The following is a 20,825-nucleotide window of genomic DNA, read 5'->3' on the forward strand; positions in this document are numbered from 1 at the left end:
TCCTTCACTGAACTCGGTTGATATCTTCTTGTAAAATATAAAGCTCTTGATGGGCTTTCTGCTGCATAAACTTGCGCTGATGCCTTAATGGGCCAGAAATATATGATTTATTTGATTGGAGGACTGTCAAACAAAATATAACAATTCAAGGGCCTTCTGTTCTGTCTTTGATTACGTAGTCCAAAAGCTGAAAGGCAACCCGAAAATCAAACGGGTCAGGGATCTCTTGAGGTAACCCAAAATAAGTTTTGATATCGACCGTCCGATCATAATTCGTGCCAATCCGGCTCAAGTTACAATTCACGGCGCCCTTTAATATTCGTGCGGATTCTGATCGGACGTTCTGGATCAGAATTCAAAATTGGCACTCGAATCCAATTCACACCCGCGAAATTTCTGGAATCTTCGCTTTCCATTTCCGATCTTTTCTCCTTTGTTCTGGGCTTGAGAGTTCGTTCCTCGATCGATCGAAAGCTACTCCAACGATTCGCAAGCGCAACCGGCTATTCATCGCGAAGAAGAGGCGATCAGGTATCTATATGTTTTATATTGTGGTCGTTTTCTGCTTACTCTTTGGAAGACGTCGCAACCCAGCGATTTGAGAAATGATTGGGGATAGTCGTTTCCATGAAGATTACTGTGCATATTATTTTATGTTTTGATGCTGTGTGCATAAGAGGCTAATTTGATTTGAGAATTAATAATGGTTTTGAATAATCTGAGGGGTGTTTCTTTGTGCTGCATTCGTCTCTTGTGCGGTATGGCAGTTAAATGAGAGGCATCAGTGAGGGTTCGCTTGTTTTTTGATTGTGTAGGATTTAAGATGGGTATTTATTTAAGAATCTTTGTGATATTGTTCGTAATGAAATTGGCAGTTTGCTACTTTTTCAAGAAAAAAAAATGATTTGAGAATTTTGAATCCAAGGGAGAAACGGAGCAGACCTTGCTTTTATCAAATTGGAATTCTAGATTTGTAAATTTGCACTCTGTATACTTTTGTTGGATCATATGATTTATAACGCATTTTGCGACAAGATAAAATTTTCTTTGTTTAGACCTGGGAAATGTATATTAGTCTCTAGCTGGTTGAGGTCTGGTAAAATATTTTTGTAGCTTTTTGATGACAAAAGAAACCTTGGTCTGGAGCGTGCCTGATTTGAGAGAGATGTTTTTTTTTGTTTGAGCTGGGAAGATATTAATTTCTAGATCTGTAAGTTCAATTAATTTAGATTCAGGAGATCATTTTTAATGTTGAATTTTGCTTGATTGTTTGTGGCCATAGAAAAATGTATTTTAATTTTGGTTTTCTTGCTGTTTTTAAAATGCTTTTCTAACTTTGATAAAAGTTTTTTTAAACTTTCTTATCTAGGTCAATTTGGCTACAAAAAGCTGTAGGATTATGGGAACTAGTGAATTACTCATGAAGAATGTAATCAAGAAAACATCTCTGGCCATTACAAGACAGAGTAATGTCGAGCTAATATTTAGCTTTTTATTTATATCAGAATTTCAATATGGCTCTTCTTTGTAACAGAAATTGCAATTTGATCCCTACTTATTGCACACGTGTGATTTAAAATATCTGTTTATGAGTAATGTGCAATTAGTAGTCTCTTCTTTCTTCCCCATAATTCAATCAAAATGGATCATGCTGCAACTGTAACAAGGAAAGGCTGTTTGCACTTTGCACCTCTTACTAATTGTAGCATTTTGGTTTGGCAAAACAGGATTTATGACTGTTTCAGTCCCACAAAGGAATGACAAGGGAGAGTTCAATGCACAAAGTTCTGTCAGAGGTGATGATATCGGCTCGTGTGTTGCTTTTAATAACCCTCATTTGCCACCGTTTCTAGGCCCAGCTGTTATTTATTATCTTCTAGAGATGTTCAATAAGGATGGAGACGACAAGTGATTTACACCTGGTTGAGTGGTTTTTTCTGGTATTATCTAAAAGGGGTTTCAGTTTTTGGGCTAGGAGAATTCGGGTTACTCTTGCTTACCTGTAAATATCGTTACTTGGAAATCTAGAAGGATGCTGTTATGTTTTTACTAGTATGATATATATATTTTCCTGTCAGTGTAATTTCTTTTTTTATGGAAACTTTTTTACTAACATTGGTAGCATTTGGATGGGCGATGAACAACGCTAACGCAACAAGAGTGCTAAATTGGAATTTTATTCCGTGTTTGGACACTACTCTCTATGTTTTCTCTCTCGGGTTAGTGACTATTCCGCTATTCTGACACAATGTTGGATTAACGGCTATTCCTAACCCTTTATGAGCACATTGTGTTAGCAGCTATTCCTAACCCTTTATGAGCTAGTCTCGCTAACTTCATGAGTTCATGATTCATCCAAACACATTTTAATTATATAATTGAAAGAATTAGATCAGCTTTTGTATCTTGCAATTGCGTTTATATCTGGCATGACAAAGCTTTCCAACCAAGACTAAAAGTCACTTAACATAAGTAATACATATTAACAATTTAAAACACAGAAACAAAAAGAAATTAACAGGAAAAAAAGAAGATCAGATGCATGATGCTATGGTTTGTGTCCATGGCATCTCTGTTATTTGTACAAGATGCATGATTGTCCACAATTTCACACATTCAAACCAACACGACAAATTGTTTCCGGACATGCAACCAAAACTTGCACGAACACTCTTTCTGGCATTTGTTCATCACCAGTTGAAGCTGATAGATTCATAGTGAAGATTATCAGCCAGCCCTGACGAGCAGATAGCCGCCGTTTGATGACGCAACCCAGTGGGCCCACTTGCCATGACTCCAACATTCTCATCATCAATCGCCAGTAGAATCACTGCATTACACAGTAAAAAGGATGATTCTGATAACATAAAAAAAATAAGTGTTTCATAGTGTGTGCTTAGAAGGTGAAAGTTGCGTACTCTTTAGGTCAGGCCTCCTGCCGTAGTGCACATTTGTAGCTTTAACCAGCGATTCTTGTGGCAAACTCTCCACTTCTTTACCAGTACAATGATACCATGAACTAGGGGAAGTCATGGGTGTTGGCAAATCCAAGCTATTAATTTGTTTTGCCCCCTTCATGTTTTCCCTCTTGTTTTTGAGGAATAGGACAGAGCAGGCAACTGCAATACAGGTGCACATGACCAACAGGTACAAAACTGTCATTGAGCTCAGTGAATAGATATCACCTGTATTTTTGTCAATCGGATAGATGTAAAACCGTTGGAGGATTCCAATTAGTATAAGAAAAGCAACGAAGGAAGTAGAGATTATGATAGCCAAACAGAGCCAGCTGTTTGGACCAAGGACTGGAGAGATTGGCATGTGAGATGGCTTCGGTTTGAAGCAGATTGTACGGATCATTGTCTGTTCATCGCTGATCAGAGCCTCTTTTTCTCTCGTTACATAAGCCTCAATCTTTAAATTTAGGTGTGACAGGTCAGAGACATTGCCGCTTACTGGTAGGAGGAGATCAAGCATTGTGAGGTCCATTGAATTCTTGAAGGCACAAATTAAGAGGAGATTTGGGGTTGGGATATTTAGACTATTGCTTCGGTGAATGAATTCACGTATGATTGAAATGAAAGGGGTGATGCCACTACCACCACTGATCATCACCAGTGACTCGTACCTACAGAAACAGAATATTTTTAAAACCCATGACTGGAAATGCTACGATTAATCTTAAGAGAAAAATTATATATGTTTGTAATGAACCTCAAGAAATTCTCCGATATCGGGCTATATGGCCCCTCAACTGAGACGTCAAGGCCGTCAAGAGTGGCATGTTCTGAAAGCGTTCTGTACAGCTTCTGAGTCCAGCTTCCTTCTTTTTTCATGATGACACTAAGCCTCTCAGGTTCCAAATTGCTGCTCGAAGAAATAGTAAATGGATGCCATTGGAGACGTGAAACACTCGGAACATTGATGAATATTGTGCTCAACGGATTGTAGCTGAACCCTACATAAGGCATATGACATTAACAATTATACTCTATTATTTTAAATACTATCCACAAAAGTTGTTATGATCACTTGGTGCATGACTAAATTAAAAAATAATTTCAGTCCATAATTATTTATCTAAAGAAGTAATGATGAGGCCTGTTATATCGGAAGTTCCTAGTCAGTAAGTAAAATATTAACCTGTCAAAATTCATTGACCTCAAACAGTATCAATTAACCTCAATATATGTGCCTAATTGTGCAAATATATACTTCTTTCTTAAGTTAAGAGAACTTTTTACCTGGGTTCTTGGAGAAGTTAAGCTCAATTCCTTCGGATGGTAGAAGCCGCACTGAGACAAGATGCACTTTCGTTCGTGATTGCAAGAACCGCAAGTATCGGTCAACCATAAACAGGAAAATTCCAGGGAGAATCTGGCAAATGAAACCGATGCCTACATGAAGCATATAGAAGAAGAAAAATGCGATGTAGAGATGGTGCGTGTAATAAAAGAGCTCAAACATGTTGCGCCTTATGCGAGGAAAGGTGGTGGCCCACAAGGCAAGGCCTGAGAGCAAGGCTAGCTCTCCAGGCACATTAGCTATGTCGGTCTTGCTCCATTTTATCATCTGTAGTTAAATTTTGACAAAAAAATTGCATCAAAATGAAATTTATGTCTACCATAGTAATCATGATGGATTTACTTGATTTATGGTATTCTCTCATTCCCAGTCAAATTTTGTTCGATAGTAATTTTTTAACAAATTATCAGTTTCTTCCTTTAAGCTGTTACTATATATAACATGCTTAAGAAGAAACAAGACAAAGTTTATGTTGTCAAATGTGTGGCAATTAATAATATGAAGAAACAACTAAAGAATTACAAATAAATATAATTTTACTATTATTGTGGTATTTAACCGCAATTAATTACCTCATCTAATTGGTTTGTGGAAGCCCAGAAGATAAAGTAGCAGACTCCATGAGCAGTAAATAGCACCATGACAATATGTCCCAACCATATGTGGTACTTGATGCTTGACTCTGATGTGAGGCCGACCAACGGTAGAAGAGATGAACATCTCGTAACAGGAAAGAATAGAAAAGCGCAGCATAGGTTGCCAATTAGACCCAACCGCAGAGCCGTGCTATCCAGCTTAGCTTGCCACCTGAATGAAAAAAAATATTAACAGATTTCTTAAGCTGTAACCTTTTACAGGTTAAATACATAATAATTTAGTTCCGTTAACCAAAACAAAAACATTGCCATCTGCAATATATCATAATATTCTTCTTTATGTTTGTTCTTTGCATGTTTCATGCATGTTTGTTAGATTAGTTGTTAATTATCTAGCATCTGACTAATTCAAGAGGAGTGATCTCTTACACTTTCTCTGAATGATGAACTTTCAAGTTGGCAAAGGAAACCTTTAAATATGTCGTAAAGCACCATACCAAAAGTGCCAGAAACATAAGGCTGAAGGTCAGTTCAATTCCTGAAACGACTCCTAGTGGCCCTCTTACCAGTACTGGCCTCTTCCATGCTGCCAGAGATGAACTGAACCTGTTTCTTCTGTCGAAAAAAGAGACAAAAATTAAAGCACGAAAAAAGCTAAATAGTACAGGACCATTTCTTCATGCCACCCCACACTTCCACTTGATTAAATCAGAGAGTAAGACTGTTAACAGTTTGATGTATATACCCTTGATTTTTTTTGTCGTCATTTTTCTCATGCAAGTGCAGATAAATGCACCCAAGAACAGCAACGAACATGACAGGAAACGCGTAGATCAAAATAGTGGTTCCTACCATATAAAAAACAGAATGTTAAATATTTTTTTTTTTGGAAATACATATATATAACATCAAATATTAGAAGATGAAAGGTTTATAACCTAGTCTTCCGAAGTAAGTAGAGTTGGTATCGGCATAAAGCTTTGGGGACCAGGTGTTTCTAAAAGTATTGGTCGGTTTTATGGTCCAGGCGAATATCCATCCAGCAAATACCAGCGCCAAAAATATCTTCATTAGTTTGAGAATCATTGCTTTGTCGATATCATTCATTGAAGACCGCGAGGAAGAGGTGCTCGCAGCCCTGTTACTATTCATGTTTACAATTCAAATCTTTTCAGATGTAGTTTGCTTTGCCTTTTGTTTTGTGCTCTTGCTTTCGGGATGGTGTTCCATTTTATAGGGTTTATACGGGTTGATGGCATGCTTCATGTCCTCCATCCGTTTAGGAAATTGCCTCTTTCATGCTGCCACCATTGTGCCAAGACAGCGATAACAATTCTTCATTATTTTTGTTAGCCTCAGAATTTAGTGATGACAACCAGAAGTTATTCTTTAATATATATTCCTGATAACAGTTTGCGCACCTCATGAAAGGGCCCCAAATTGTTCTGATTTCGTAAATAATGAACTTTATTTTGTTAAAAATAATCACTGTCATATTAATTGTATGAACAGTTACGTGAAGATAACAAGTCTTTGTGATATAATACATACTTACAGAGTGTGGTGCTAATGAGTATTTTGAGGGTGCATATTGGGGACATCATACCAGTACTCTTTATTTATTTTTAATTCATAGATGGAGGTCAACGGCCATGATTGGCTATTAACATTTAGTGAATTCTCCCAATGTTTGGAGGTCAACTTGTATGGCTTCCGGTTACTGTTTGATCTTTTATTGCTCCACTATATCACTTTTACCTCCAATAAAATTAGGAAAAATATAAGAAAAATTGTCGATGTACCACGTCGGGAAACCTTTTCTTGAAGCTCTAGGAAAGGTGCGATGTTAGATTGATAATGGAATATGACGCAATAAGTAGTGAGGATAATTGTTTTTTAGTTATGTTAAAAAAAGAAATAGTTTTTTTTCTAGATAATATGAGAAAATACATCTAGTCATTCTTTATAGGACTGTTTTAGTTCGAAAAAAATACAAATACTTAAATAGATAAAATAAGAAATATGAGTTCGAATTTATGTTAAGCCCGCAGAAAATTCTTACGACTCGCAGGAAATTTTTGTAGGCAAAACAGAGTTTCAGGAGAAAAAAGAATTTATCCGCAAAAAATTCTTACAACCAAAGAGAGTTTCGAGAAATAGAAATTTAATTTTTATGATTTCTTCAGCATTTTTTTTTGTCAACCATGCCTATAAAATTCTCGACAATTTGCTCGCATTGTAGTTATTGAAATTTAGAGTTGAAAGAAGAATGATGAAATACTGTTTTATTGATTGCTATATTTCAACTGTTTGTGAAATACAAGGTCTATACATGAGTATTTATAGCCTAAAATTCAACTAGCCGTTGTACTGTTTCCTAAATTACAATGGTTGTAATTAATATGCATCCTAATTGTGCCATAATTACAAAGATTTACTAGCCGTTATCAAGATTCAGCTAATACTAAAAATAGCTTAACAGCTATACACTTGCAAGCTAGTTTATTTGTTGCCTAAACTGTTAATAATGAATATTCTGAGGCAGATTTCTTTATTCTTCAATAGTAATATTAAACTTTATATATCCTCGAGAATTTTTTTTTTTTTTTTTGAGGGTAAGGTGACAACTTGCCATCTTACAATTTTGATTGATAAAAGGTTATTTACAATTTTGATTGATAAAAAGTTTTTTTGAGGGTAAGGTGACAACTTGTCATCTTACAATTTTTTTTTTTTTTTTTGAGGATAAGGTGACAACTCGAGAAATTGAAATAATGTGATTTGTCAGCTAAATTGATTGCGAAGTCATCGATCAGTCAACAGAGCATACTTGGGTTTTAGTACATTTTCAAGTGATGAAGTACATAAAGAGTTTAGGTTTTGATTTCTTCTGAATTTTAGTAAACTATCTTGTCTCTCCACCATGCATGCATCATTGCCAAGTCTATCGAGATCCCAAACATGTGCTGCAACCTTAAAGTTAATCCAAGAATCAGCTACACCTTAATTTGTATTTTAGTAGCGCGTGAAGTGAAAGCAAAGGCGCGCCATGGATCAACGTGCCGCCAATCGAATTGTGAATCCGACGCATATTGGGGAGCCCAGAATCAGAGGAAATCATTTGGAGAATCATGAATCAATGGTGTTGGTGTTGAATCTAGGAACCCAGAATCAGGGGAATTCAAAACATAAATTAACCCACAACTGAAATAAACATGATTAACATAATTGACAAACCCACAAAGTACATCCATGGACCTGATGATGTTGATGATGATGGTAATAAAAGGGTTTCCTCGTGCAATTTTTTTTATAAATAAGATGGATTGTTTTTATTTTGATTCCATTGATGGAACCACACCAATAATATATTTCTGTTGGGGTTTTCTGACTTTAAAAATTCAAAAATTATTGGAACTAAATCATTGATATTTTGATTCTAAATAGGTGCTATGAAATTAGTATGCTCTCTCTTAGGGATCTTAAAAAGTTATGGCGTGATCGGTTCTGTCATGGCAGGACACATGTGTCAGTCATGTGGTGTGACTCATGTGTCTCGTGTTGTGACTATTTGCATAATGCAACTATTTTTTGAAAATTTGTCACGACATAACACGTGAAAGATCTGATCACGACACGATACGGCACTGTCAACACGTGTTCATGCGAGTCGCATGTAATTAGAACCGTTAGATCTTGATTGAATGGTGAGTTTTAAATAAACTACCATAAATTATTAAAATAATAGTTAAGCATGACCACATTTGAACATGTCACGTGTGATCATAGCGTGACTAACGTGTGGTGAGCATTCTTCCAAATTTAATCATGATGTGACTAGTCAAAGCACGACACGTATTTAGATCCCTACCCTCTCCTCTCCTTCATTTTCTCTCTTCTACTCGAGCTCAATTTGAAATAGACCACTAGGAGGAACCATTGATACATTCACATCTATTTATCAAGAAAAAAAAAACCCATCCTATTTCCGATAATTTAATTATTTTAGTTTCTAAACATAAAAAATAATTGTTGGGTAAGCTAATGTTGAGGGAAGATTTGCACGTGTTCGCATGCGCAGCCATATAACTGCCACACTTCCGCTTATGGTGGCACCATACATTGCATTGAGGACGTAATAATCGTAAATATTAGTTCTTTCTCGTTTCTTTTGCTATAAAAAAAATTAAAGTAGTTGACTCTACTAAAGTCCACTTGTCCTGGTTCAAACCGATCATTCATACAAGCAACTTTTCACCTTTTTTAAGAAATGCATAAGATGGTTAATAATAGTGACCATTAAATTGTCCATTTTAATGTCTTTCATTAAAACGAAAATAAATATTTGAGCAAGGAATTAGAGAATTTAGAGATTAAGCAAACTGCAAGCTTTACCAGCAGCTATTAGGAGTGCCAAAAAAAGCTTGTAGCTCGTGGCTCGATTGTAACTTGTTCGCTAATAATTTGTTCATTACTGGATCGAGCTATTAACGAACCAGCTCACTAGTAGCTCGGTTCAGAATTAATACGGATCCTATACGGAGACCCATGTAAGAAATAAACAGGTTTCCGTATAGAATCCTTCCCCATCGCCATCGTAGTGGGTCTTCGTATAGGATCCGTCAGCTCGCGAGCTAGCTAGCTCGGTCCAGCTCATGACGATTTCAAGTTAAAATTTCAGCTCAGACCTCTAAAGTCAGCTTGTTCATGACTCAGACAAGTCAGCTCGTAATAAGTTCAAGCTAGATCCAACTCGTGACGAGCTAGCTGGTTACCACCCCTAGCATCTATAAAACTATTTCCTAGCTAGTAGATTGCACGGTGTTGATTGTTCCAATCAAATCTTTGCATCCGGACTCCAATTTATTGCTTGGCTATAATTAAAGGCTGGACTAAGCACAAGTTTTCATACATATCTGAATTAAATGATACCTGCCGTTATATCTACTACGGTTACTAGAATTTATTAAAAATAAATATATATTTTAGTACAAAAAGGAGAGTATAAAATAAAATAAGAGCTATGTACAACCCACATAAAATCAAAATATTTAAATCCTAAAATAAAAAGGCATCATCGCTGGAGCTCGCTAGCGACCTTGATCACCTTGACAAGCACTCATCGGAGTAGAGAATATTGCTCATCGCAGATTTGAGTTACAAAATCCATCCAAAAAGCACCAGCCCAGATATATCTTTACTACTATCAGAATCAGAATCATGTTTTTTGAAATCACGCGAGTACATCTGCGAGCTAGAATTGCGCTCAACTGATTACGGGCCTAAAACAACATAATTTTGGGCCTCTGTTACTGGCCTTTCAGAACCGGAGAAATGAAAAGAAAAGAAGAAAAACACATTAACAGATGCATGATGCTATGGGTTGTGTCCATGGCATCTCCGTTATTTGGGCAAGATGCGTGATTGCAAACAATTTCACACATGCAAACCAACACGACAAACTATTTTTAGACATCCAAACCAAAAACATACTCTTTCTGGTATTTGTTTATCACCAGTTGAAGCTGATGGATTCATAGTGAAGATTATCAGCCAGCCCTGACGAGCAGATGGCTGCCGTTTGATGACGCAACCCAGTGGGCCCACTTGCCATTACTCCAACATTCTCATCATCAATTGCCAGTAGAATCACTGCATTAAACAGTAAAAAGAATGACTCTAGTAAAATTAAAAAAAAAAAAAGTTTCATAATACGTGTTTAAAAGGTGAAAGTTGCATACTCTTTAGGTCAGGCCTCCTGCCGTAGTGCACATTTGTAGCTTTAACCAGCGATTCTTGCGGCAAGCTCTCCACTTCTTTATCAGAATAATGGTACCATGAACTAGGAGAAGTCATAGGTGTCGGCAAATCCAAGCTATTAATTTGTTTCGCTGGCTTCATATTTTCCCTCTTGTTTTTGAGGAATAGGATAGAGCAGGCAACCACAATACAGAGACACATGACAAACAGGTACAAAACTGTCATTGAGCTCAGTGAATAGATATGACCTGTATTTTTGTCAATCGGATAGATGTAAAACCGTTGGAGGATACCGATTAGTAGAAGAAAAGCAACGAAGGAAGTGGAGATTATGATGGCCAAACAGAGCCAGCTGTTTGGACCAAGGACTGGAGAGATTGGCATATGAGATGGTTTCGGTTTGAAGCAGATTGTGTGGATCGTCGTCTGTTCATCACTGATCGGAGCCTCTTTTTCTCTCGTTATGTAAGCCTCAATCTTTAAATTTAGGTGTGACAGGTCAGAGACATTGCCACTTACTAGTAAGAGGAGATCAAGCATTGTGAGGTCCATTGAATTCTTAAAGGCACATATTAAGAGAAAATTTGGGGTAGGGATGTTAAGAGTATTGCTTTGTTGGATGAATTTGCGTATGATTGAGATGAAAGGGGTAATGCCACTACCACCGCTGATCATCACCAGTGACTCGTATCTGTCACACCCCAAACCAGGAATTCTGGATTAAGGTGTGATCAACCTCGCCTCGTGCTTAATTAGTCATTAAGCACGCAAGGCTAATCATCAATAATAAATCAAACAGCAGCGGAAGCAAAATAATATAAATATCAAGCATCAATCACATAGCTAATAAATAAACATACACGTACATAACTTATAATCTGATCCATCTCGGATCCAAATAACAACATCTATAGAAGGGGATACATGATCTATCGAGCCCGTATATATAACACAGGAATACGGGACTCGTAAACCTAATCAAAAGTCTAACTCTAGCTAATCAAGCGGTGTGGCCATCGGGGACAACTCCTGACAACTCCTGCTGCGGATCGCCAGATGCTGTACCTAAAACCCACGAAACAACTTGTGGGTGAGCGACGAATCGCCCAGTATGTGACCCAGAATTATCCCCTCAGGGATCCTCTACGGTCAAAGCACTTTTATTTTATAAAATGAATACAATTAAAATATGCACATGTGTAAACCTATATTAATATCGAATATAACTTATAATATTTTTGAATGATGTCATGATGCGATTATTCTATTATCCCAACATGCGAAATAAACCCAAAATAAAATCAAGGTGTAATATCGGATATAAATCAAATCGGAATCCAGTACTCATTGCACTGTGTGTCCAAATACAATAATAATAATAATAATAATATGGATAAAGCAAATCACCCCGTGCCGTGCCAATAGTATCAAAAGAATCGAATAATATAATCCAAGGACTGTGATCAGAGTGCAATGATACACGTTGCCTAGTGACATCGAGCATTGCTCCACAAGAACTGCACACTAGCCGATGGTTATACCTTTACCAAAAGAATCTGAATAATATAATCCAAGGACTGTGATCAGGGAACAATGATACACGTTGCCTAATGACATCGCGCATTGCCCACAAGAACTGCACACTAGCCGATGGTTATATCAAAATCCGATGTGTCATCTCGCCTAACGATTCATCACCCAAACATATCCAATAGGAGAAATCATACAATGCAAGTCGTAAAAAGTTAATCTCTTCCCTCATGAGCAGGAGAGAACTCTACCGTCCGGCCAGACCAATAGGATCAGGGGCTCGTCGACCCCGTGCATCAAGGCTCGTCGACCTTATGCACTTGCACATCATTCCTCAAGGCCTGCACTAGCCTTGGGAACTTCCGTTCTAGGCAAAGTAGCTCCTAATGTAGGGAAGGAATAAATCCCGAATCGTTCGTGCCTCAGGGCTCGCATCCGGCCCGCACGCAATGGTAAAATGAATCGAAAAGAATACATAATCAAGTTTATACATATAATATAAATCCTAAAGCCATCCAAGGATCAAGTGACCCTCAGCTCAGTGGCTGTCGGGCCGTCCCATGCCAAGTGACACCAAGACGGAACGAAGTCACTCGCCTCTGCTCAGCTCTCACCAATGCATGCGTATGCACGTAATATAATAATAATATATTGTCTCCACGAGAAGAAGACAAACTAGTATCCTAATATTCTAATAATATAAATATAGTATTATTTAATTACTCTACTCCTACAATACAGTAATTTCAGGTTTTTCGGGGCTTATGCAATTCTACCTATAGTGCAGAAAAGGATAAACATGCTCTACAGTTTTAATGCAACTACTTAAAATAAAGTGCGAATGTCAGGTCAGATGGATCGACTGGTAAGAGTACGCCCACGAAAAGAATAATTCAGATATCCCACACCTGAGGGGGCTGGAGTCTCTGTCGCTAAAAATCAGCGTGCTCCACGTATGCTCCGATCTGCGGGTCAGTCGGATCGGCCCACGGGTCGGACTCGTACGGAGTCGACTGATCTGTGATCACGTAATTTAAACTAATTAAAATATATGCTAATTTATTATAACCCTCGTCCCAGTTAATGTGCAATTCAATTTCTCGATTAGTTCGATTTTATAAAATTACCGATTCAGTCAGTCTGACTGATCCGGTTAGGCATATATTAATTATTTAATTTCATGTCATCGAGCTTAGCGTTAATCTTAATTTCTTTATAAGTTCGTCATATATTGATCATTCACTTTGATCTAATTTAATCTAATTTAATCCTAATTTAATTTATATATTTAATAATTTAATTTGAAGATATATTGCTTGTAGAAATTCAAATGTCGAATTATTCGTAAATAAAAATAATTGTTCGAGAGCTACGGTAAATTAACGGGTTTTACTTAACTAATATATTCTAATTGCCTATCTACTTTGATTTATTTTAAACGGACTACAATTAATCTTAATTGATCAAAATTCGGTTTCGAAAGTAAATTCATAATCAAAAATCTCTAATGCGAATATTTTAATAAAAATATATTGATTGTATGGTCATTGCAATTTTTATAATCCGTTTTAATATAGTTTAGTTATTTTATATTCTAGATGTATAATTCTTTTATAAAATTTTAAAACAAAACCTTCAATTATTGTACGCGTTTTCTAATTAATTTATTCCTAAGTCGCGCAATTCGTTATTTTTATAACTAAATTAATTTCTACGTTTAATTAGTCGTTTCGAATCCATGTCCAATAAATACTTTCCGTTGCTAAATAAATTGGTCCTTTAATAATTAACAACAAATTTTTGTACAAGTTCGAAAAATGTTTAAAAGAGTTATTTTAACTTTTAAAACTTTTTATAAAACTTTTATTTTAGTTTAATGTGTTGGGTGTTTTAATTTGGTTTGTTTCGGGATCATACAGTTGTCCAATCGGGTTATTTTAGTATCTGCTCAAATTATGTTATGAGTCATCATCGAGGCATCAGACCCTGGACGGTATAATCATCTCCCGAATTAACTTCAAGTTTACATAAGCATCCGGTTTTATTCGGTTACGTTATTAAAACCTAAATTTCTAAGCCACATTTTAATCCGTCAATTTATGCACCTCAGCTTAAGCCAGAGCCCATAAATTAATTTAAAAATCCAAATTTCCATTTTTATTTGCATATGTACATCATGCCATATTCAATTTAATCTATAGGCCCATGCATACAATTCAATTCAAGGCCCAATACAATTAATTCAATTCAACCCCGTGTCACAACAATTTATTTCAAAGGCTCATAACAAAATTATACATATGCATAGCCGGCCTACATCTCAAAATAAATCACATTATGCAATTTGGTCCGTGACAATTCAGATTCGGGTAAAAATCAGATTACACCATACCAGAATTTTACGGGACTGGTACACTGGTACCAGCCACATACACAATTCATCACACATCATTTACATACACATCATTAACACAGAACCAGCACAGAACCGATATCAGAACTGCACCTCCAGTTACCAGAATCAGAACAGGACAGAACCAGGAAAGTAAGTCAGAGAGCATGGCAACACAGCCAGCAAAATAGAAAGAGCACCAGGTCAGAAGGCAATGCACCTAGCCAAACAATAAGCCGGACCAGCAAAACAGAACAGAGCAAGGGGAGGCGCAAACCAGCCCACACAAAACAGAACCAGTGACAACAGCACAACAAAGCCGAATAGGCATGGATACAGTTCAGATCAGAGGGGGGGGGGAAATCAATAAGCAGCTGCCCCTGCCGGGAAAAACAACAACCCGAGCAGTCAAGGCGATATAACTAATCAACCGAACCAACGAATTTCTAAGGTGCTTACTTACCCGATTAGCAACGGAATCCAAGAAGAGGCTTGTCAGGAACGACCGGTACCGAGTCTCTACACCTCGCCGCTCGGTCGTCTAAATCCAGCACCGAATTCAGCAAGAAGCACCAGCAGTAAGCACGAATCAATGTCACAAACGGGTATGTCACAGGAAAACGGAAGGGAAAGAGGGGTATAGTCTCAACTCATGAGCGAAAGAGAACCAGGGAAACCAAAGAGAGAGACAAAGGGAGTCTATATACCCGGAAAGGAGAGAACCACACGCAATAGGCGGTACGGTCGGCTGACGACGAAAAGACAGCGGCTACTTTCGCCGTTTCGCATTAACTTCGACGGGACAACGAGAGAGAAAGAGAGCGGGGAAATCAAACGCGGATTCCATCTCCTAAAAGGAGATACCAGGAGAGAATGAGAACTGGGGCGGGGTCGGGCTGTCAGCGGCAACAACGAAAGGTGGGTCAGGGTTGCAGCGAGAGAAGAGAGAAGAGGGTTCGCTTCCTCTGTCTTGCGCGAAAAAGGAGAAGAGGAAGCGAAGAGTGGGAGAATAGAGATGGAGGGACCCGCTGTCGGTGAGAGAAGGGAAGAGAAAGGGGTCATGGACCCGAAATTTTACTCAAATAGAGTTTATTCTCTATTTCACATCCAGTCAAGGATCAAGGGTTGAGGATGCTTCAGGATTGGTGCAAGATGTAATCTAATGGTTCAGAAAATTCCAGAATTCCAATATGGAGTCACTTGATTCAAAATCAAAGGTTGAGATAACTTCAAAATTCGTGCTATGAGAAGATCCAAGGGTTAAAATAAATCAAGCAATAAAATGGGGTCCTAATGGGTATAATTGGATGAATTAATTGATTTCAAGTGAAAATTTGGTTTTGAAAATATTTGTTATAATATCCATTTACACCTATAAGTATGTAATTTGACTAAATTATCTATTATGAACGGGAATTGTAGATTTTTATAATTTCGTTTGCGTGAACATCTATATCCTTGTACATCTAATTACTTATCTGATTTATCCATTTTCACGTACCCTGTTAGTTTATTTTCAAAGTTTCTAATATTATATAAATATATACATCTCGTAATTTTTAGTTTATGTTTTAATTAGATAACAACTATTTTCTAAATGACCGTTTATTTAATTAGGAATAACTTTTATTTGAATGGAACTTTAGATTAGTATCATTAATCCTGTTTTAAATTTATGAGATATAACAACCTCCCCCCCAAATAAAAAGTTCGTCCCGAACGTCTAGGGCTACTCAGTCGATGCGAATAACTGAGGGTATCGCTCTCGCATCTCGTCCTCGAGCTCCCAAGTCGCCTCTCGTGGAGTATGATACTCCCACTGCACTAGTACCCGGCGAATAACTCGTCTCCGTAACTGTGTATCTTGTGCGTCCAGAATGCGTATTGGACGAGCCTCATAGGTCAAGTCCTGAGCCACCTGTAGCGGCTCATACTCTAAAACATGTGACTCGCCTCTCATGTAGCGTCGCAACTGAGATACATGAAAGACATCGTGTACACCAGCAAGAGACGGAGGTAATGCAAGTCGGTACGCGGTACTACCTACTCGCTCAAGAATCATAAACGGGCCTATGTAACGTGGTGCTAGCTTGCCCTTGACTCCGAACCTCATGACTCCCTTGCGGGGAGACACTCGTAAAAGGGCGTGCTCGCCTACCTTTATGCTGAAGTCTCGACGCTTCGGATCTGCGTACTTCCTCTGACGGTCCTGAGCCGCCTTCAGCCGATCCTGAATAATTCGCACCTTATCCGCACACTCCTCGATCAACTGAGGTACGGTAGGGCGAATCGCGCTAGTAGGCCCCCAACAAACAGGAGTACGAACTCGGTGTCCGTACATAGCCTCGAACGGTGACATGTCGATACTCGTGTGATAGCTACTGTTATACGAGAACTCTGCCATGTGCAGATGATCCGTCCAGTCACCTCGCATCGTCAGCGCACATGCGCGGAGCATATCCTCTAACGTCTGGATCGTACGCTCTGACTGACTGTCGGTTTGCGGATGATGGGCGGTGCTAAAAACTACCTTGGTCCCGAGAGCCTCATGAAAGCTCTTCCAGAACCGAGCCGTAAACCGAGGGTCGTGGTCAGAGATAATCGTGGTCGGAACGCCATGTAATCGGTGCTGATGTACCATGTATAACATGGCCATCTGCTCTCCAGTCAAACCATATCGGAAGGCGATGAAGTGAGCCACCTTGGTCAAAGTGTCAACTATGACCCATATCACGTCATCCTTCGACTTGGTGTTCGGCAGACCAGTCACGAAGTCCATGGTGATGATGTCGAACTTTTGCTCTGATTTCTTAAGTGGCTGAATGAGTCCTGGAGGTCTCTGACGGTCAGCTTTAACCTTCTGACAGGTTAAGCACTTCGCTACGAAGAGTGCAATCTCTCGGCGCGTGTTTCTCCACCAGTAGTATCTCTTCAGATCTTGATACATCTTCGTCTCGCCAGGATGGATAGCGTATACTGAGTCGTGTGCTTCCTTAAGGATCTTGTCCTTAAGTGAAGCTGTATCTGAGACGCATAGTCTGTCACGGAATCTCAAGGCGCCCTCCTCATCTACTCTAAACGGGGTGCTCCGACCGGATGCGACAGTGGCGCGAATCCTCTCGAGTCGGTAGTCACTACTCTGAACCTGTCGTATCTCGTCCAGCAAGGTCGGCTGTACCACTAATGAGGCTACCACTATCTCGCGGCTACTGCTAGCCTCGCATACCGGCTCCTCGGATGGAGCTACCCACAGATCCAGTCGCCTCATGTCCTCGAGCAAATGATGCTGCTGTGTGATCATCGCCGCCATGTTGCCTCGACGCTTGCGACTCAGAGCGTCTGCCACTACATTGGCCTTCCCTGGATGATAATGTATCTCCAGCTGATAGTCCTTCATCAACTCGAGCCACCTCCGCTGTCTAAGGTTGAGCTCCTTCTGCGTGAAGACATACTTGAGGCTCTTGTGATCCGTGTAGATCTTACACTTGTCACCGTAGAGATAGTGACGCCAGATCTTCAAAGCGAAGATCACGGCTGCAAGCTCTAAGTCGTGGGTGGGGTAGTTCCTCTCGTGGGTGCGCAGCTGCCTCGAGGCGTAGGCAATGACATGGTCATCCTGCATCAGGACGCATCCTAGTCCGCAATGAGAAGCGTCAGTGTAGACGGTATACTCCATACCAGAGATAGGCATAGCTAGGACCGGTGCTGTAACGAGCCGACTCTTGAGCTCCTCAAAGCTGCTCTCGCGCTCAGGAGTCCACTCGTACTTGACTCCTTTCTGCAGCAGCTGAGTCAACGGTAAAGAAAGTCGTGAGAAGTCCTTGACGAAGCGATGGTAGTAGCCCGCTAACCCCAAGAAACTCCGTACCTCCGTGACGCTCGTGGGTGCCTGCCAATCAGTAATAGCCGATATCTTCTGTGGATCAACTGCTAATCCATCTCTAGATATCACGTGTCCAAGGAAGTCAACTCGCTCGATCCAGAAGGCGCACTTCGAGAACTTAGCGTATAGCCGATGCTCTCGAAGTCGCAGTAGCACCATCCGTAAGTGCATGGCATGCTCCTCCTGACTCTTGGAGTAGACCAAAATGTCATCGATAAATACTACCATGAAGGAGTCTATATAATCTGCAAAAACTGAGTGCATGAGACTCATGAAGTAGGCATGAGCGTTCGTCAGTCCGAAGGACATGACTCGGAACTCGTAGTGTCCGTATCGGGTGCGAAATGCGGTCTTCGGAACGTCGGTCGCTCGAATGCGCATCTGGTGATATCCGGACCACAGATCAATCTTCGAATACACCTGTGAACCCTGGAGCTGATCGAACAAGTCATCGATGCGCGGTAGAGGATACCGGTTGGGCACCGTACACTTGTTCAACTCTCGGTAGTCGATGCAGAGACGAAGGGATCCATCCTTCTTCCTCACGAAGAGGACAGGAGCTCCCCAAGGAGATGTACTCGGTCGTATGAAACCCTTCTCGAGAAGGTCCTCGAGTTGTGTCTTGAGCTCTCTAAGTTCGGCAAGTGCCATGCGGTAGGGAGCTCGCGCAACTGGTGTAGTCCCGGGCTGTAGCTCAATGCAGAACTCAACCTCGCGGTCCGGGGGCATCCCAGGTAACTCCTCCGAAAATACGTCAGGAAACTCCCTCACTATCTGTATGCTATCTAAATCTCCATCTCCATCCTCGCCCTCAGCCATGACTACGGATGCGAGAAATGCGCTGCATCCAGACGTGAGTAAGTGAGTCGCTCGAAGTGCAGATATGACAGGAATCCCTGTCCCTGGCTTTCAGCCCTTGAAGACGAACGAAACCTCGTTCGGTCGACCGAACCGTACGACGTGTCTCTCACAGTCGACTACAGCGTGATGCGTGGCCAACCAGTCTAGACCCAGCAGTACGTCAAAATCACACATGTCCAATACCGTAAGGTCTACTGCTAGATCCCTATCGGCGATTCGGACCTTGCGGTCCTTGCAAATCCTGTCTACCAGGACTCGCTTCCCGAGGGGCGTCTGTACCTCCATGGCACAGGCCCTAAGCTCGGTAGTCCACTCATGCGTACGAACGAAACTAACTGATACAAAAGAATGACTAGCGCCTGTATCGATAAGTACGTATGCCGGACTACTAGATATAAATAGCGTACCCGTGATGAGACCCACGTCCTCATGTATCTGCTCGTCCAAGGTAGGGGGATCTGGTAGTACCTCCCTGTCGAGTGTCTCGTCAACTGGAATCTCCTCCCCTAATGTAGCATGGATGCGCGCAGAGTCGCGTCCGCCTCCAGATCCAAACCTACCGCCTCGCTGTGGGGTGCTGCCACCGCTGCTGCGAGGAAGTACCGTGCTATGACCCCGACCAAAGCCGGACTGACCGCGACCTCTGTATCTATCAGGGGGAGCTCGGGCCGATGTCTGGCCACCTCCTGAACGCTGTGGACATGCGGATGCCCAATGGTTAGGAAACTGGCAGATGAAGCAGGCGCCTGATGGTGGGCGAGGAACTGCTGATCCCGACGGACCACGGAATGGCTGAAACTGGGGCTGCCTCACTATCTGCTGGGAGGGGACAACCCTACCTCGTCCCTGGGAGGCAGTGAAATCGGTCCGCGGTCGGACGCTCCGATGCTGGTGCTGGAGTCTCTCTATCGACTCCGCGTGGTCTATCAAGGTGTCGATGACCGTGCTCGGACAGACGGTCGTGTGCAGTGCTAGTGAGGGCTGCAATCCCTCAATGAAACGCAAGCGACGATCCTGCGGATCTACCACTAAGTCGGGAGCATAGCGGGACAAACTGATGAACTGGGACCCGTAGTGGCGCACAGTCGAGCTGCCCTGAGTGAGAGACTCAAAGCTCTGCCTAAGGGTCCGTAGACGTGCCTGGCCCATGAAACGGGCACGGAACGCAGTGGTAAACCATGTCCAAGGTATAGGGCCCTCGTGGCCCTCGTGCTCGTACTGGGGCTGCCGTGAGGCCCACCAATGACGGGCATCTCCGTCAAGGAGTGTAGCTGCGAGCTCAGTATGATAGCCCACAGGAGATCGAGCAAGACGAAGTGTCTCCTGTACCGTTGCGAGCCACTCCTCAGCTACGGTATAAGCGCCACACCCGTCAAACCGGGGCGTGTGAATACGAATAAAGTCTCGATGAGCTGTAGTGAAGGGATCGCGCTGGTCAGGACCCGCAACAGCTCCCTGACCCGCAAACTGGGCCAGACCCTCAAAGAACTGCCGCATG

At 40.8% G+C, this 20,825-nt stretch overlaps 2 protein-coding genes and 2 long non-coding RNA genes across 4 annotated transcripts; 1 reads left to right on the forward strand and 3 right to left on the reverse strand.

Moving 5' to 3' along the window:
* The first annotated feature begins 381 nt into the window (after positions 1–381).
* LOC144558725 (uncharacterized) lies at positions 382–2,077 on the forward strand. The gene is made up of 3 exons (XR_013512977.1): positions 382–531; positions 1,370–1,466; positions 1,728–2,077. It is a non-coding gene; the product is annotated as an uncharacterized LOC144558725 (long non-coding RNA).
* Positions 2,078–2,397: 320 nt separating this feature from the next.
* LOC144558455 (ferric reduction oxidase 2-like) lies at positions 2,398–6,118 on the reverse strand. The gene is made up of 8 exons (XM_078307296.1): positions 5,840–6,118; positions 5,647–5,749; positions 5,331–5,516; positions 4,878–5,112; positions 4,245–4,572; positions 3,715–3,958; positions 2,919–3,628; positions 2,398–2,830 (listed from the first exon to the last, which is right to left on the reverse strand). Exons 1-8 carry the CDS (start codon positions 6,051–6,053, stop codon positions 2,691–2,693), a joined length of 2,160 nt encoding a protein of 719 aa, XP_078163422.1. The 5' UTR covers positions 6,054–6,118; the 3' UTR covers positions 2,398–2,690.
* A 4,180-nt stretch (positions 6,119–10,298) lies between these two features.
* LOC144558456 (ferric reduction oxidase 5-like) lies at positions 10,299–11,341 on the reverse strand. The gene is made up of 2 exons (XM_078307297.1): positions 10,643–11,341; positions 10,299–10,553 (listed from the first exon to the last, which is right to left on the reverse strand). The coding sequence occupies exons 1-2, from the start codon at positions 11,334–11,336 to the stop codon at positions 10,414–10,416; spliced, it is 834 nt and encodes a 277-aa protein (XP_078163423.1). The 5' UTR covers positions 11,337–11,341; the 3' UTR covers positions 10,299–10,413.
* Positions 11,342–11,507: 166 nt separating this feature from the next.
* Positions 11,508–15,361, reverse strand: LOC144558587 (uncharacterized). The gene is made up of 3 exons (XR_013512941.1): positions 15,047–15,361; positions 13,100–13,209; positions 11,508–11,726 (listed from the first exon to the last, which is right to left on the reverse strand). It is a non-coding gene; the product is annotated as an uncharacterized LOC144558587 (long non-coding RNA).
* Between the last annotated feature and the right edge of the window lie 5,464 nt (positions 15,362–20,825).

This window comes from Carex rostrata, chromosome 8 (genome assembly GCF_964058835.1).
Source record: "Carex rostrata chromosome 8, lpCarRost1.2, whole genome shotgun sequence".
NCBI classification, from domain to species: Eukaryota; Viridiplantae; Streptophyta; class Magnoliopsida; order Poales; family Cyperaceae; genus Carex; species Carex rostrata.